The sequence below is a fragment of the Acomys russatus genome, chromosome 8 (assembly GCF_903995435.1).
Source record: "Acomys russatus chromosome 8, mAcoRus1.1, whole genome shotgun sequence".
Lineage (NCBI taxonomy): Eukaryota > Metazoa > Chordata > Mammalia > Rodentia > Muridae > Acomys > Acomys russatus.
In genome coordinates this window covers 22,435,387-22,451,731 of record NC_067144.1, presented here as the reverse complement: position 1 = coordinate 22,451,731, position 16,345 = coordinate 22,435,387, and the positions used below count along the sequence as shown (strand labels likewise).

At 47.8% G+C, this 16,345-nt stretch overlaps 1 protein-coding gene across 1 annotated transcript in view; it reads left to right on the top strand.

Annotated features, from left to right (window-relative positions):
* Arhgap31 (Rho GTPase activating protein 31) overlaps window positions 1–16,081 on the top strand; it is a 113,867-nt gene extending 97,786 nt beyond the window's left edge. The window contains 5 exon segments of the mRNA XM_051149913.1: window positions 5,976–6,038; window positions 7,215–7,763; window positions 9,764–10,029; window positions 13,110–14,282; window positions 14,284–16,081. Of these exon segments, the coding sequence (XP_051005870.1) occupies window positions 5,976–6,038; window positions 7,215–7,763; window positions 9,764–10,029; window positions 13,110–14,282; window positions 14,284–15,498 (3,266 nt within the window). The 3' untranslated portion in view covers window positions 15,499–16,081.
* The last annotated feature ends 264 nt before the right edge of the window (window positions 16,082–16,345 follow it).

The following is a 16,345-nucleotide window of genomic DNA, read 5'->3' as shown; positions in this document are numbered from 1 at the left end:
AGACAATCTACAAAGACTGTGTGTTCTGCCTGCCTCTGTCCGGGCTGTTTCGAGAGATACATGATGCCAATGCCTTGGTGTTTGTAAAGTTGGTTTGGGCTACTTGGTTAAAGTACTGTATGCCATGTATTTATTTCAGCAGCATTGGTTAGATCTCACCTGCAACAGTTTATTTCCATAATTTTTTTCAGATAGCTATTTTCTATTAGTTGGAATGCTGCTATAAAGAAGGCCTGTCCCTTTGCCTTCAGAGTAGTTTGTGGTTTTAAGTGAGAGTGCTTCCCCATGGATTTATTTCTGAACAAAGAAAAGAAATTGATAAAAGGAAGAAATGAGGAAACCACTATACAATACAGAATCTAATCAGTCCATCCTGAATATTGTGTCCGGAAGAGAAGACTAAGAAAAACTTCTACAATGACTTAGTTAGTGCAAAGTGTGAGGGCACAGATACAAGGGTCAGATCTCCTCCAGATTCTGGTTTGCTTGATTGTTCTTTTCTTTCTTTCTTTTTCTTTTTCTTTTCTTTTTTCTTTTTTTTTTTTTAAGTTACAAAGACAACTTTAAGGACAAATAGAAAACTGTGGATATGCATTGGCTACTAGATTATTTTGAGGAATTGTTAAATTTTATATCATATCTGAATGGTTCTTAGGAGGTGTTTGCTGCAGTTGAAGTATTTAAGATGAAATATCAAAATATCAAGACTCACTTTCAAATGACTTGGGGAAGTAGAGGTGTAGAACAGCAAATCAAATACATGGAATGATGCCAATAGATATTGAAGCTTCTTGGTAGATTTAGAAAAGCCTAACTTCTATGAATGTTTGAAATTGTCAGAAAGTATTGGGAAGAAATGAATTCCTATAGGGAAAACAAGAGACATTTCTAAATTCTTTGTCTAGGCTGAGTGATAATTTCACCACAAGAGACATAGAAATATTAGAGACCTTAGTTGTGTTTACCTGTTGCATGCTGAAGGATGATTTTGACTATAAATAAAAATAAATTCAGTTCAGTGACAGAATTGGACATTCCAATAGAGAGAAGGCTTTGGGTAACGTAACACAGTGCCCGTGTTTCCTTTCCGTCACGCCAACCTCTTGGTGTCATGCCATCCTAGGCCGTGGCTAGTAAATGCAGCTTTTCTCTTTGAGCAGTCCCCAAAGGCAGAAGAAATCTGGTAGCTTGCTCATCAGAAGTTCTCAACAAGAGTCCCACCTTGCATCTTCCCTGCTCTCATTGGCCTTCACTGGACCACAGGCCCAGTCCCATGGCTGATTGACTTGGGTTCTGAACCAATCACAGGCACGAGGAATGGAAACTAAATCTCAGAAGTACAAGAGCTCTGTGAAGAAGGCAAAGGGAAAGGAATTCTGGGTAGATACGTGTAACTGGTTTGTGTGTGTGTGTGTGTGTGTGTGTGTGTGTGTGTGTGTGTGTGTGGTAAACACGCCTTTCATAAAGTACAGAACTAGCCTGAGTGATAAGGACAGAGTGTCACAGCATGGCTGAACCGATACAATCAAGAAATTAGGACTCTCCATGCACAACATGGGAGGAAGAGTGAGTACCTGCCGTCTGTGATGAGGGATCCTGAAGCACATCAAAGAGAGGGTTTGTTACTGAATGGAGGAAGCTGGAAATAAGGCAAAAACTAAGAGAACATGAAATAAGAAGAAAGATGAAATAAGTGGTATGCTTTGATCTTGAATTAGAAAGAGTTCTATGAGCCAGGCATGGTGGCGCACGCCTTTAATCCCAGCACTCTGGAGGAAGAGGCAGGTGGATCCCTGTGAGTACAAGGCCAGCCTGGTCTACAAAGCGAGTCCAGGACAACAGCCAGGGATACACAGAGAAACTTGGTTTCAGAGAAGGAAGGAAGGAGGAGGAGGACGGGAGGAGGAGCAGGAGGAGGAGGAGGAAGAGGAAGAAGAAGAAGAAGAAGAAGAAGAAGAAGAAGAAGAAGAAGAAGAAGAAGAAGAAAGAAAGAAAGAAAGAAAGTTCTACTACGGGTGATTTTTTCAAAAGCACAAATCCAAAGTGTTGGACCAAATGGTGCCTGAGTTCATGGGGTGTCACATCCTCAGCACAAGAGTGACACAGAGTCACCCAGAGAATGGCTCACAGCCACAGCAGTTTCTCTTTAGCAAGAGCTAATTATCTGATTTTTTTTTTTTTTTTTTAACTTGCTAAGTAGTTCTGCCACCCAGACAGGGTTGAGAGCCACCTGGTTAAGCTCTTAAAACCAAGTGACTGGAAATAAAACCAAGACAGCTGGACCATGGTGGGATGTAAGACTGAAATGAACAAACCACTGATGTCAATACAAGTGGCTCCTGGTGACCTTGAGTGTTGCTAGAGTGATTGCTTTAGCCAGAACAGCATTGCTCAGAACTCTAGAAACTAAAGCCGAGGGCCGCACCATGTGGCTAGTGGACATAAATCTAACAGAATCTGTACCTAGAGATAGGCACAGAATTCTACAATGTAACCTTCCCGTGTGGTCTCCACATGTGGCACAGAATTCTACAATGTAACCTTCCCGTGTGGTCTCCACATGTGGCACAGAGCTTTGCATATACATACATACATACATATACTTCTATACATGAAAATGAAAAGGGAAATCAGTAGATTGGCACGCAGAAACAATGTCGAAATTTCCATGACAAGGGGCATTTAAAAATTGTGTATGTGCATGTGGAGTATATTTTGAGCGTACACACATATGCATGCCAGCACACGGGCCCACACATGTGGAGGCTAGAGGTTAATGTCAGGCACGTCCCTCCATTCCTCTCCAACCTGTTCTGTTTCAGACATGGTTTCTCACAGAACAGTGTTGGCTAGACTGGATGGTTAGAAACCATGGCCCTCAGCACACACACAATCTGTCTCTACCACCCTGCCGCTGGGATTACAGCTGCATGCTGCAGCCTTGGCTTGCTGGGGATCCAAACTCAGGTCTCCATGTTGCAGGGCAAGCATGTCCCCTATTGAGTCATTTCCTGGGCCCCTCGGGGCATTTAAAAAATTGATTAACCACGAATAGGATTGCGATTTTATTGGCTTGGCAGCAGAGAGATAGACATGTTTAAGCACATTTAGAAAGCTAAACAGATCAGAAAGTGTAAAAAAAAAAAAAACAAAAAACCTGAGGTAGTCACTGAACTTTGAACCAAATTCCAGACACTGGTTTTAATTTAAATTTGTTTTATATGAAAATAAACTGCTGAGCTATGGACTCACCAAAGCCACAGGGCTTTACCTTTGAGTGAAGGAGTCATCAGGATGAACCAAGACCACAAAGGCTACCAGAAGACTGGGGCAGGCGTGAGAGGGAGAGCTGAGATGATGGAGCTCAGTAGATTTCTTATCTGGCATGCAGGAGGCACAAGCTTTAACCCTCCAACCCTGCCCAGACCTGGCACGGTAGCACATGTCTGTGATCTCAGCACCTAGAAAGTGGAGGCAGGAGAATCCAGATTTTAAGGTCATCCTCAGCTATATAGTGAGTTTGAGGACAGCCTGGTATGCATAAGATGTAATTTTTTTAAAAGATGGGGCTGATAGGTACACCTTCAGGAGGCCAGATCAACACCTCAGGCAAAAATATCCTCTAAGCATAGGCATGAACTGACAGATCCTCAGTGTTCAGTTACTACAGCGAGAGGTACTTTGGAATGCTTGGGAGCTATTGATGAAAGCTACAGAGCTTGGAGGGAGGGTGGGGGCTGACCCAGGGTTATCTCTTGATTACCTGGACCGTGGCCCTTAAGGTCAACACATGGTAACCAGACAGACATAGGACACAAAGGCAAAGCGAGTCTCAGAATACACAGATGCAGGGATGCTGGCCAGGCAGCTTTAGGATGATAAGTCAGTTTATGATCCTGTACAAACATTGGCTCCCAGAGGGTAAAACTCTTGGCATGGCACTGAGAATGCAGAGGGTAGAGGAACTCGGAGCCTTGACAGAGCATGGTGGTGGTGGTGGTGATGGTGGGGGAGACACGCAGCAGCCCATCCTCCCATGTGGTGAGTCACAGAGAATCCCCAAGTGCAGGAGGCCAAGTGCCTAAGGCAGAACCTCTTAAAAGAGAAGAGTTCGGATGAAGGGGAGATAAAGGGGAAATTTTAAGGGGAAAAAAAAATCAGGCATGAGTTATTTCCTAATTTGAGTTAGCACCAGCTCTAGCTGCTTCCCATCTCCCCCTGAGGTGAGCGCTGGCTGATCCTACCAGTCATCAGCAGGCTGTTTTGTTTTCTTTTGTTTTGTGAGATAGGGTCTCATTATGTAGTCCTAGCTGGTCTGGAAACTCACCATGTTTACTTTATAGTCCTTTCTCATTTAGTCTTAAAAACTCTGTTGTCTTTTATACACGTAAAAGGTAATCTTCCAGGCGTGGCGGCGCACACCTTTATCCCAGAACCCGGGAGGCAGAGGCAGGCAGATCTCTGGGTTAGAGGCCAGCCTGGTCTACAGAGAAAGTTCGAGGCCAGCCAGGGCTACACAGAGAAACCCTGTCTCAAAAGACCAAAATCAAAAGAGAGAAAGGGAAGGGGAGGAGGCATAATCTTTAAAAGGCTGCAGTTGTCCAGCCACAAAGTAGCAGAGTCGAGACTCAAACCTGGATCTATCCAAATCCAGAGTTACCTTAGTGGTAGTTGGTCCTGCACTTCTTTCTTAGCCTCCAAGTTCTCTTCTTCCCCCTAGCAAGCTTGGCCTAGAAGGAAAAGCTGTTCTAATCATGTTTCCTTCGCTGTAAGAGAACCCCCAAGGCTAGGTAACTTATAAAGAATAATAGTTTATGGTTCGACATGCTAGGAAGTCCAAGGCCTTGGCCATGCTAGCGTCTTTGACATCGGGTGAGAATCTCATGCTGCTCAGCACGTGGTGGAGGAAGAACAGAGGCACGTAAGTGGAAAATGGAGAAAGGAAGACAGGCCCTCCCAGCAGCTAGCCAGTCCCAACAAGAAAGCCATTCAGCTCTTCGGGAGGTCTCTGCCCCCATAACCTGAGTCTGATGTGCTGAGGAGCTAAGTTTCCAACCTATGAGTGTTTTAGGCTCCAACTGGGTTCTCGACTCATTTTAAACTTAAACTTTTCCCCAGCCCCATCTACAGCAGCCTAAAATGATGCATAAAGTATACCAGGTGCACAGTCTGTGTTCAAACACACTCCAGTTTGGTAGAGATCTGTCCATTTGGTGAGGCTGGTGGGTGAAATCGCCTGAGGAACATTCTACAAATTCCATGGAGCACAGCCTCTGGGGAAGAGCTGATGATGGCACCCCACCCCCACCCCACCCCACCCAGGTCACCATTTGATGTCCTAGGTTCCTGGTACTGCTAGGTATGGGTGTAGCCAACAACCCCACACTCCGGTCTTCCAGATAAGACAGATTGCTGCAGTCCCTTAGAGTCTATGCCATGAATTCATCTTGAGTGCTTTTTAAAAATTATTTTCATTATGTTCTTACTTTGTGCGTAAAGATGTTTGTCTGAATGTACGTCTGTGCACCATGTTCATGCAGTACCCTGGGAGGCCAGACGAGGGCACCAGATTCTTGGGATTGGAGTTACAGACAGGAGGTGCCAAATGGGTGCTGGGAACCAAGCCCAGGTCCTCTGGAAGACCAGAGCTCTTAACCACTAAGCCATTGCTCCAACTCCTTGAACACTTTTTGTACAATTAAACTGGATTCAGGACTTCTCATTTGACAAAGTTACAACTTACTTTTATATGTAAAATACTAATTTAAAAAATTAATAAAAAACCTGTGCCCTCTTAACATAAGGCTAGTCCCCATTAGGAAAATAGGAGCATGGAGAGTGGAGTGGGGCAACTCCGTAAGGAGAAAATATATTATAACGACTTGGAAAGAGCTCCTGGAAGTTCGTCTCGTATGCTTATAGCCTGATCTGTGGTTCTGAATGCTTTTCCTTGATAAGCTTTTTCTGCTCTTTAGTGGAGAAGGCGACCATCCGACCAGCCAAAAGCATGGACTCCCTGTGCTCAGTGCCCGTGGAAGGTGAGTGTCTTAGTTACTGCTCTGTCTGCCTGCTGTGAAGAGACACTATGGCCAAGGCAGCTTAAAAAGGAAAGCAATTAATTAAGGGCTCGATTACACACCTCTTCTAACAAGGCCATGCCTCCTAACCCTTCCCAAATCAGTCCACCGACTAGGGACTAAACATGCAAATATATGTGCCCGGGGCGGGGATAGGGGTGGGGCCAGCATTTTCTTTCAAACCACCACAGTGAGATTCTACAGCTGCTTAGCTTAGTTGCCACCTGCTTAGCTGCAGTTATGAGTATACATGATCACCTAGCTCCAAACCAGCCCATGGCTCCTCCCAACAAGATATAGGACCCTTCCCCTTTTTTCAGACTTCCTTAAGCCACAGAGGAGACCACAGTGACTTTGCATTCAAAACTTGGGCCACATTAAAGGTCAACGAGCTAAAAGCTAAGGTAGAGGGAACCTGGGACAGAAAGAGCCAACACTGGCTCCATGCCAGGATGATGATGTGTCTTGAATTTGTGAGTTTCCTGGCCATGAGCTCCGCAGTGCTACCGTCATCATTTTGAACTGAAAGGCTTGTTTATACCAGTAAACACTGATTAATGTTTTAGGATGATGATTTTACTGCTGCGATGATAAAACACTGTAACAAAAAGCAGCCTGGGGAGAAAAGGGTTTACTTAATCTTACAACCTTCTCAGGAAAGTCCGGGTAGGAACAGGGGATGTTGCTTATTAGCTTGCTCCTTGTGGCTTGTTCAGCCTGCTTTCTTATGCAACCTAAGACCACTGGTCCAGGAGTGGCACCACCAATAGTAAGATGGGGTCTCCCACATCGATCACTAAATTACGACTATGTCCCCACAGGCAATCTGATGGAGGCATCTTCTCAATAGAGGTTCCCTTCCCCAAATGTGTCTAGATTTGTATCAAGTTGACAAAAAACAGCCGGCATAATGATAATGCAACCCCCGGGCACATATATTTGCATAATGACACCCATAACCAAACAACAAGGGTTTACATTTGTTCTAGCAACTCTGGCCTCGGTGGATGAATTGCTAGTATCTCTTTCACTTTTTGTTAAACAACCACCAGGCTACAAGTTTCAGGGAAAGCCCCTGCGGCAGCCACAGTCTGTGCACGTGCAGGTTACTAACCACTGCTTGCTCTTCTTCACCAGGGCAAGAAAGCAAAGGAAATTTCAATCGAACAGTCACCACTGGTGGATTTTTCATTCCAGCCACAAAAATGCACGCGAGCAGCGCCGGCAGCTCCTGTGACCTCAGCAAGGAGGGTGAATGGGGTCATGAGGGGATGCCTGCCGGGGCTGAGGGGGGCTGCGAGGTGGGCGGTCAGATCCGGCCCCTGCCGGAGCAGCTGAAGGTGTTCCGCCCCATCGGAGACCCTGAAAGCGAGCAGTCCGCCCCGAAGCTTCTGGGGATGTTCTACACTTCCAGCGACAGCCCGGGCAAATCCGTCTTCACCAGCAGCCTGTTCCAGATGGAGCCCTCACCGCGCCACCAGCGAAAGGCTCTCAACATCTCAGAACCCTTCGCCGTGTCTGTGCCACTCCGTGTGTCCGCGGTCATCAGTACCAACAGCACCCCGTGCAGAACACCGCCCAAAGAGCTGCAGTCTCTCTCCAGCCTAGAAGAGTTTTCTTTTCAAGGTTCAGAGAGCGGAGGATGGCCAGAAGAAGAGAAGCCCTTGGGAGCTGAGCCTTTTCCAGGTAAAATAGGGACGGAAGGGTCTCCCCCCTCCCCCCATTACAAGAGATAACAAGAGAGTGGCTGTCTCGAACCCATGCTTGGCCATGGATTTTCACTGAGTTGATAACCTGTGCCCCATTTTCTTAACTTACAAAATGCCGACGTTAATAACCATACCTTATTTGTAACTTGGTGTCAGCATTTGGCTAACACATGCAAAGACCTCAGGGCAGTGTCCAATATATGGTAAGAACTCGGTAAATGTTACTGTTTTATTAGCACACACACAGTGTCTTAGTTAGGGTTTCTAATGCTGTGAAGAGACACCACGACCAAGGCAACTTTTATAAAGGAAAACATTTCACTAGGACTGCCTTACAGTTCCAGAGGTTTTAGTCCATCACCGTCATGGCGGGAGGCACGGCAGCACGCAGGCAGACATGGTGTTGGAGAAGCAGCTGGGAGTTCTACTTCTAGATCCACAGGGCAGCAGAAGGGTTCTGTGTGCCACAGTGGGCCTAGCTTGAGCACAGGAGACCTCAAAGCCCATCTCCACAGTGACACACTTTCTCCAAAAAGGCCACACCTACCCCCAATGAGGTCACACCTCCTAATAGTGCCACTCCCTATAGACACATGAGACTATGGGGGCCATTTCTAACCACCACACAGGCGAGAAGTCAGGAGACATAGAATGCCCTGCTGCAGAGCTGGGCTTGCGGGATCTGCGCTTCTGTTCGTCCATCCCTCCTCATTTCTATCTCCGCAAAGGACGGGGCCAGCAACCGCAGCCCTGAGAAAGTGCTTCCTTGGGTTTGATCATATCAAGCGCAGAGCTGATGGGTCACACGCTCAAGGCTCATGCCGTCTCTGGCCTGTGTCCAGAGAGAGTGGGAGTACTTGTGACTGTTCATCTTCTAAGCTTCTCCTCTGGGAGACAGGCCAGTCTCCAGCTAAGGATCCCACTGCCCCAGCCTCCCAAACGCTTAAGTTACAGGCATGAGACACTTAGAAAGGATTCTTTTGATCAACAGTCCAACTTAACCCACCTAAGATGGAATAGGGAGAACCTCAATAGAAAAGTCTTGACAGTCAAACCAACGGAGGGCTTCTATCTCAATTAGCATCAATGCTCTTCAGTACCTACTATGCCACTGGGCATAACCTAAGTGTCCTATGTGCATAATCTCGGTTCTCATGACAACCTTCTGAGGTACAGATGATGATGATATGATCATCATCACCATCATCATCATCATCATCATCATCATCATCATCTCCATTTGCTTGTACAGGAATAAGTAATTTTCCCTAAAACTTGTAGCAAGCAAGTGGAGGGGAAAAAAAAACCCCACCAAACACTGCAATTCCTAACACGGCACTCTCAGATCTGAGCCAAGGTATGTCAGACAGTTTTTGTTGGTGTTGCTTGCCATGAGGGTAGCACATCAAAACCAAAACTGCCACGATCCATTTGGCTTTGAATGCATTTTGGCTATTGCATCCTCAGCGAGCTTTCACTCTTGCCACAGTTTTCACAGCCTCTGCATTCAGTTACATGACCTCATATGGCAACACAATTCTACGGTCTCAGAGGCTGTGCTGTAAGTACCAATAGGACTCATCCCTTCCAATGTTGTGACAACCAAAACCCTCTCCAGAAATTGCCAATGTCGCCAAGGGGACAGGAAAATTTGGAGCAAAATGGCTCCCAGTTGAGAGCCGTTGGAGTGCATGATTGCTGGGATGTGAGGCAAGAACACTGTCAGGAGAACAGCAGTGGCACGGTGCTGCTGCAAATGCCGTCTTGAAAATGAACCCTTTGGCCGGGCGTGGTGGCGCACGCCTTTAATGCCAGCACTCGGGAGGCAGAGGCAGGCGGGTCACTGCGAGTTTGAGGCTATACAGAGAAACAACCCCTGACTCAAAAAACAAAAACAAACAAACAAACAAACAAACAAAATGAAAGAAAGAAAAGAAAATGAACCCTTTGTACTGATCACTCACATTCTCGTCGTAGCTTCTGTTGCTAAGAAGGCAGCTGCCGAGGACACCAAGCCAGAACCCGAAGCAGAGTGTAGCCAAGGCCCTCCCCTGGACCCAGGTACCCAAGTGGAGAAGAAAACCTTGGATATATCCCTGGGCTCTCAACTTTCAAGGGAGCCAGAGAAGAGGCCAAATGCAGAGAGAGTGGTGGAGGAGAGGCAGGGAGCTGGCCAGCTGAAGCCAGCCGCTCCACAGGAGAGCCTCGGGGCCAGGACTGAAGCGGCGCTTCTCCATGAGACGGTAAGGTGACTCTGCCTGGTTCAGGCACAAGGGGTACAATTTAGAGTCGATTTAAAAAAAAAAAAAATTGAGTTTCTGCAGAAGCATATTTAATTAATTTATTTCTAATTTGGTATGTGTGATTACAGCTGCATGTGTATCTCAGCATATATGAATGCCATAGCATGAATGTGTGGAGGTCAGAGGACAACTCTGGGGAGCCTGTTCTTGCCTTGTTTGTTAAGGCAGTGTCTTTCTTTTATTGTTTCTGCTGCATGCTGACCAGCCCCCAGGCTTCTAAGCAGTTTCCCTCTTGCTACCTGATATTTCACCACAGGAGTGCTAGGATTACAGTTGTGCACCACCACATCCAGCTTCATACGTGGGCTCCAGGGGTCCGGCTCACGTTGTTAGGCTTCCAAGGCTAGCCCTTCTATTCACTGACTCATCTTCCTAGCCTCCTCTTATGGCTATATTAAAAAAAAAAAAAAGTTAATGAATCTTTAGAAGTCTCACTTCCAGCTGGGCATGGTGGCCCATGCCTTTAATCCCAGCACTTGAGAGGCAGAGACAGGCAGATCATTGTGAGTTCGAGGCCAGCCTGATCTACAAAGTGAATCCAGGACAGCCAAGGCCACACAGAGAGACCCTGTCTCAAAAAACAGGAAAAAAAAAGTCTCACTTCCTAGCCAGGAATGATGACGCACTCCTATGATCCCATCACTCAGGAGATGGAAACGGGAGGACTATGATTTCAATGGCCTTTAGGACAATTTGGGATGTATGAGACTCTGTCTCAAGACAAAAACAAAACTCACTTCTTGCTCTGGGGTTTCCTTGCAGCAGACCTCTGAGAGGTCCCACCAGGATGGGAAGCAACCATCCAGCTCAGATTTCCAAGGCCCATAAACCACTGACATGTCTTTACGTTCATCCCCAGGGGCAGCACAAAGCCTGTTGGTTGTAGCCCCGTCTCAAGTACGATGACCATTTGTGAGCCCCATTCTCTTTCCCTTAGCCATCCTGGCCTGGTGCTTGTCCACAGCTGTCTATAAAACCCAAGAGGTTTCCAGGTTCTCTAGTCTGTGTTCTTAGAGAACTTCAAATCCGACACCAAAACTGACAAATCTTGTCCACTCTTTAGGGGTGGAACTTTCCATGGATGTTTTATGAGATGGGTTTACATAGAAGGTGTAAGGAGGTTTTCTGGGGGACACCTAGGGAGGAGTCCTGCATTTGTAACTCAGAACCATCACCAGAGGCATGTGCTGAGGGATAAAGGAAGCCTACAGCATTTTAATTTGCTTCTGGAATACGTCAAGAGGACCATATGCTGGGAGTTTGGGCAAAGCTGAGGTGAGGTAGTGGCCTCAGGAGGGCAAGAGTTCCAATGAAGCATGTTTGCCTTGGCAGAGAGTCTCTGGGGGGGTTGATCCTGACGAGGAGAGCCCTGTCAGTACGAACAGCCTCTCTTTGAGGTAGATAACATTAGAACCAGAAAAACCTAGGATGAATTCAAGTTAACAAGCGAAGGCATCATGTCATCCATTCACTGAGCATATGTACTACGTCCCCTCCCCCCTTTGCGGTAAACAGTCTGCTCTCCTGAGCACCAGGGTCACTACAGTGGCCAAGACTGTCACCACTGCCCCTGCTTTTAGGGCTGCCAGCTTCCCAGGGAAAGGTCAATATCCAGGGCAAAGTGGACGTATGGAAGAATGGTGAGGGACCATAACAGTGTTTCTTTCATTGTTGTTTCTTCTTTCCCGCTTTACATCCTGACCAGAGTCTCTCCTATCTCCACTCCCCCCAGTCCCTTGGCCTTACCCCTCCTCTCCCCCAGATCCACTCCTCCTCCATTTCCCTTTAAAAAAAAAAAAAAGAGCAGGCCTCCCAGGGATATCACCCAAACATGGCCTAGAAAGTTACAACAAGACCAGGCACATCCCCCTCATGTCACAGCTGGATGAGGGAGGGGAAAAGATCTCAAATCAAATACAACTCTCTCTCTCTCTCCTCTCACTGTTGGGAGTTCCACAAGAGCTACACAAGCTACACAACCATACGGTATATGCAGAGGCCCAGCTCAGACCCATACAGGCTCCAAGATTGTCGCTTCAGTCTTTGTGAGCTCCTGTGAGCCCTGCTTAGTTGGTTCTGTGGGCTGTGCATAACCGTGATTCTTAGTAAGCATTCAGTGATTGGAATTGCTGAGTGAAGTAAGAAAACAAACAAACAAACAAAAGCTAGTGGACAAAACATAACTGCGCACAAAAGAATGCAGTAAAGGGAAATCCGGTTGCTTTTGGCCAAGTAATACTGGAGAGCTTCAAGAAAAGAAAAAAAAAAAAAGGAAGCCGGGTATGGTGGCGCACACCTTTAATCCTGGCAGTTGGGAGGCAGAGGCAGGCGAATCTCTGTGAGTTCAAGGCCTGGTCTACAAAGTGAGTCCAGGACAGCCAAGGCTACCCAGAGAAACCCTGTCTCAAAAAACATTTTAAAGGGGGTTGGGTTAGGGATATAACACATGAACCTTTATGCATGAGACCCTAGATTTAACCCTTAGTACTCCAGAGCCAAAGCCAGGCAAAGAGATGAGACAGCAGCAGCATATTAAACTTCTCAGAAAGACTCACACCTCCACTGGTTAAAGACACTCCCTGAGATGCTTCTCCTCATAAGAGAATTACATCATGAGACACACGAGCTAAGGGACGCATTACGAGTCAGTGGAAGGCTAGGGACTTGCTGGAATATACAACAGCGTGCGCTTAGAGCTGGCTGAGACTTGAGGTCAACAGCAGATCGTGTTCCACTGTGGACAGGACTGAATCCCCATCCTGGTCTTCCACTGTATGATTCCGGGAGTTTGTTTAATCTATTCGACGAGCCTCATATTGTCTCCTAGGGCATTGGAAAAGTTAAACGGGAAGACACAATGTATTTCGCGGCTCTCAGACACCCACGGTTATTACTGAGGCTGCCTTCTTTATTGGCTGGAGTACTGGCACCACTCCATTTCCTTCTTGTTCACTGGACTCTTAGCAGACATCAATACCCAGATCTGGGCTCAAAAGTAACTAGCTTCTTCTTGTTTTCAGGATGAAGACGACCTAGCTCAGGCCCTGATCTGGCCCGAGATTCAACAGGAACTGAAAATCATCGAATCAGAGGAGGAGCTCTCGTCGTTGCCACCTCCTGCTCAGAAAACAAGCCCAATTACTGAGTCAAGGCCAGCCAGATTTCCCTTCCCAGAGGCCCCTGGGAGCTCATCTGGCAGCTCTACACCTCTGGAGGGATGGACTAGGGACTCAGCCAATCAGAGCACACAGGAGGCTGCCATCCTTACCAACAGAGAAAACCTGGAGCCAGCCTGCATGCCCCCTAGATCAGAGTCTGAGCAGGGGCTCAGGCCAGACCCAGCCAGTCTAGCCCCTCTGGAAATAATTCTGTTTGAGAAGGTGTCTTCTCCAGCTAGGATAGAGATAGGAGGCTCAAGAAATCTCTCTCCCCCACTCCCTCCTGCTCCTCCTCCTCCAACTCCACTGGAGGAGGAGCCTCGGGTCTTGCTGTCAAAGGAAGGTCCTGACAGAGAAGATGCATCCAGGAATTCCAGGACAGAACCCTACACAGAGCATTCAAAACCCAAACCCAGCCCTGACATCCCTAGCCTCTGTCAGAGAGAGGCCACTGCAAGCCCAGGTGAGAAGCAGAATGCAAGGCATGCTGTTCCTGAGAGCAAAGGCCCTGCTCTTTCAAGCCCAACAAAGGAGGTTGAGGTCACCCCACAAGAAGAGGGAGATGCTCCCCATTCAGTGCAAGAGCCTTCAGACTGTGACGAAGATGACACTGTGACAGACACTGCTCAGCATGGCCTGGAGATGGTAGAACCTTGGGAGGAGCCCCAGTGGGTGACCAGTCCCCTTCATTCTCCCACCCTGAAAGAAGTCCAGGAGTCCCAGGTGCATGGCTCTCAGGGCCACCGATTAGAAAGGAGACTTCGCCACCGGCCCAGCCTTCGCCAGAGCCATTCTCTAGATAGCAAAACCATTGATAAGAGCCAGTGGACTCCGGAGGTTCCCTTCTCCAGCAGTTGTGCTAATCTTGAAACAGAGAGGAGTTATGAGACTCTGCAGTCCCCAGAAGCCAGGATCAAGATTGCCGGATGGGAGGAGAAAGCCCTAAAAGCCTTCAGAGAGTTCTCTGGTCTGAAAGGGTTAGAGACTCTTCCCAGCCAAAAGGGGCCATCTGGTATACCCCCCAAACCAGTAGAAAACCGACTTCATCAGCCTGGCAGAGGAAAAGGAGCAAGGACCACAACTGGGACTCAGCAACCCCCAGATGAAACACAGCGATGCTCCCGGGCCAGACACCAGCAAGGAGAGTTCACCTAGGGTTCAAGACAGCGTCTCACCAGAGGAGCCACCCCTAAAGTTACAGCTTAAGAGCACTGAGTGTGGGCCCTCAAAGGGGAAACACAGGCCTTCCTCCCTTAACTTGGACTCTGCCACTCCCATCGCTGACCTTTTCCGACTTGAGAATGGGGCTTCCTTCAGTTCACCTGGAATAGAGCTCTCTGAACTGGGAGACACCAAGGTCACCTGGATGACCTCCTCTCCCTGTAAAGCAGCCCCCTGGAATGCCCAGGACACCCAGGACCTGGACATTGTTGCCCATGCCCTTACAGGCCGCCGGAACTCAGCTCCAGTGAGTGTGTCAGCTGTGAGAACCTCTTTCATGGTCAAAATGTGTCAGGCCAAGGCAGTTCCTGTCATCCCACCCAAGATTCAGTACACACAGATTCCACAGCCACTGCCCTCCCAGAGCACAGGGGAAGGAGGGGTGCAGCCTCTGGAGAGGACCCAGGAAGAACCTGGTTCAACCACAGAGACCCCTCAGAAACCCACCAAAGATGATTCTCCCTCCTCCTTGGAAAACCCAGAGGAAGAGCAACCAAAGCAAGAGCCGGTAGCCTTTGTATCCCAGAGGAAGGACGGCACTACATCGTGCACATGTGAGGGGTCCCTCTGCTCTCCAGAACCAGGTCCAACCACTCCGCTCTCCACACAGGATGCCGTGGTGCAGTGCAGGAAATGCACATCAGAGACAGAACCATCAGGAGACAACCTTCTCTCTTCAAAACTGGAGCGAGCATCTGGGGGCCCTAAACCTTTCCACAGGTCAAGGCCAGGAAGACCTCAGAGCTTAATCTTATTCCCTATCATGGACCACCTACCCTCTGCATCCACAGTGATAGATTCCAAGGTCCTGCTGTCCCCTATCAGAAGCCCCACTCAGACAGTTTCCCCTGGCCTTCTCTGTGGGGAGTTGGCAGAAAACACGTGGGTCACACCAGAAGGGGTTACGCTTAGGAACAAAATGACCATCCCTAAGAATGGCCAAAGACTTGAGACTTCAACCAGCTGTTTTTACCAGCCCCAGAGGAGATCCGTGATTCTGGATGGAAGAAGCGGGAGGCAAATAGAATGAGACCAGTTGACCTGCTGATGTCTGCAAATGTGTCAGGCTCATCTGGAAGTTGCAGGGTCAACTGGCCATTTTCCGGGCACAAGCTATGTAAATTCGAGCTTATTTTGGCCTCTGACCACCCCCCCCCCTCCCCTTGCCTCCTCTTTGTCTTTGACCATGTATGAGTCCATTTGTCAGAAGAGTGGTCAAGACAAGGAACCAAAAAGTGAGACTTAAGTAGGTCCACATGAGCAAGTGGGGAAGGCTAGGCAAGGGAAGAAGACGCAATGCTTGCCTCCGGTGGAAATTGGGGCTCCTCTGCGAGGCAAATTATTCCTCCATTACTGTTATCTGTTACAGTCATGAGCTGGCTGTGATAGTATCCCTGAAAGAAAGAAAGATGTCTTGCCTGAGTCAGAACAATCTTCCTGTTGCGATTGACGGCTTCCTCGTGCTTTTTTAATGCTCTTTAAAACATGTGTTCTTTTAGACCAAGTTTCTAATGAGCTTTGTAAAGTGCATTGCCCCCAATAGAAGCAGATCTGAAAATGCAAACTAACATGCACGTAAGGTATCCAGGTGGAGGAACTTCCTTGTGCTCATTCCCTGGGATTGCTGGAGACGTGTCCGAGCTGATGCATGAATCAGCATAAAGTCAGGCTCTGTACCAAGAGCAGAGCCCCAGGCTGGCACCACCGACCACCACTTCTTGGTGCTGGCCTTACTGCAATTCCACCTGCCACTGTGCTGACCTCTGATTAACAAATCCAGCAGCTAGGCAGACTGAGTATTGAGTGGAGGATAGGAAGTCATGTAGGTATGCAGGAGTGACGTGTCTGCTTTCTTAACAGTACCAGATCCAAGTGTC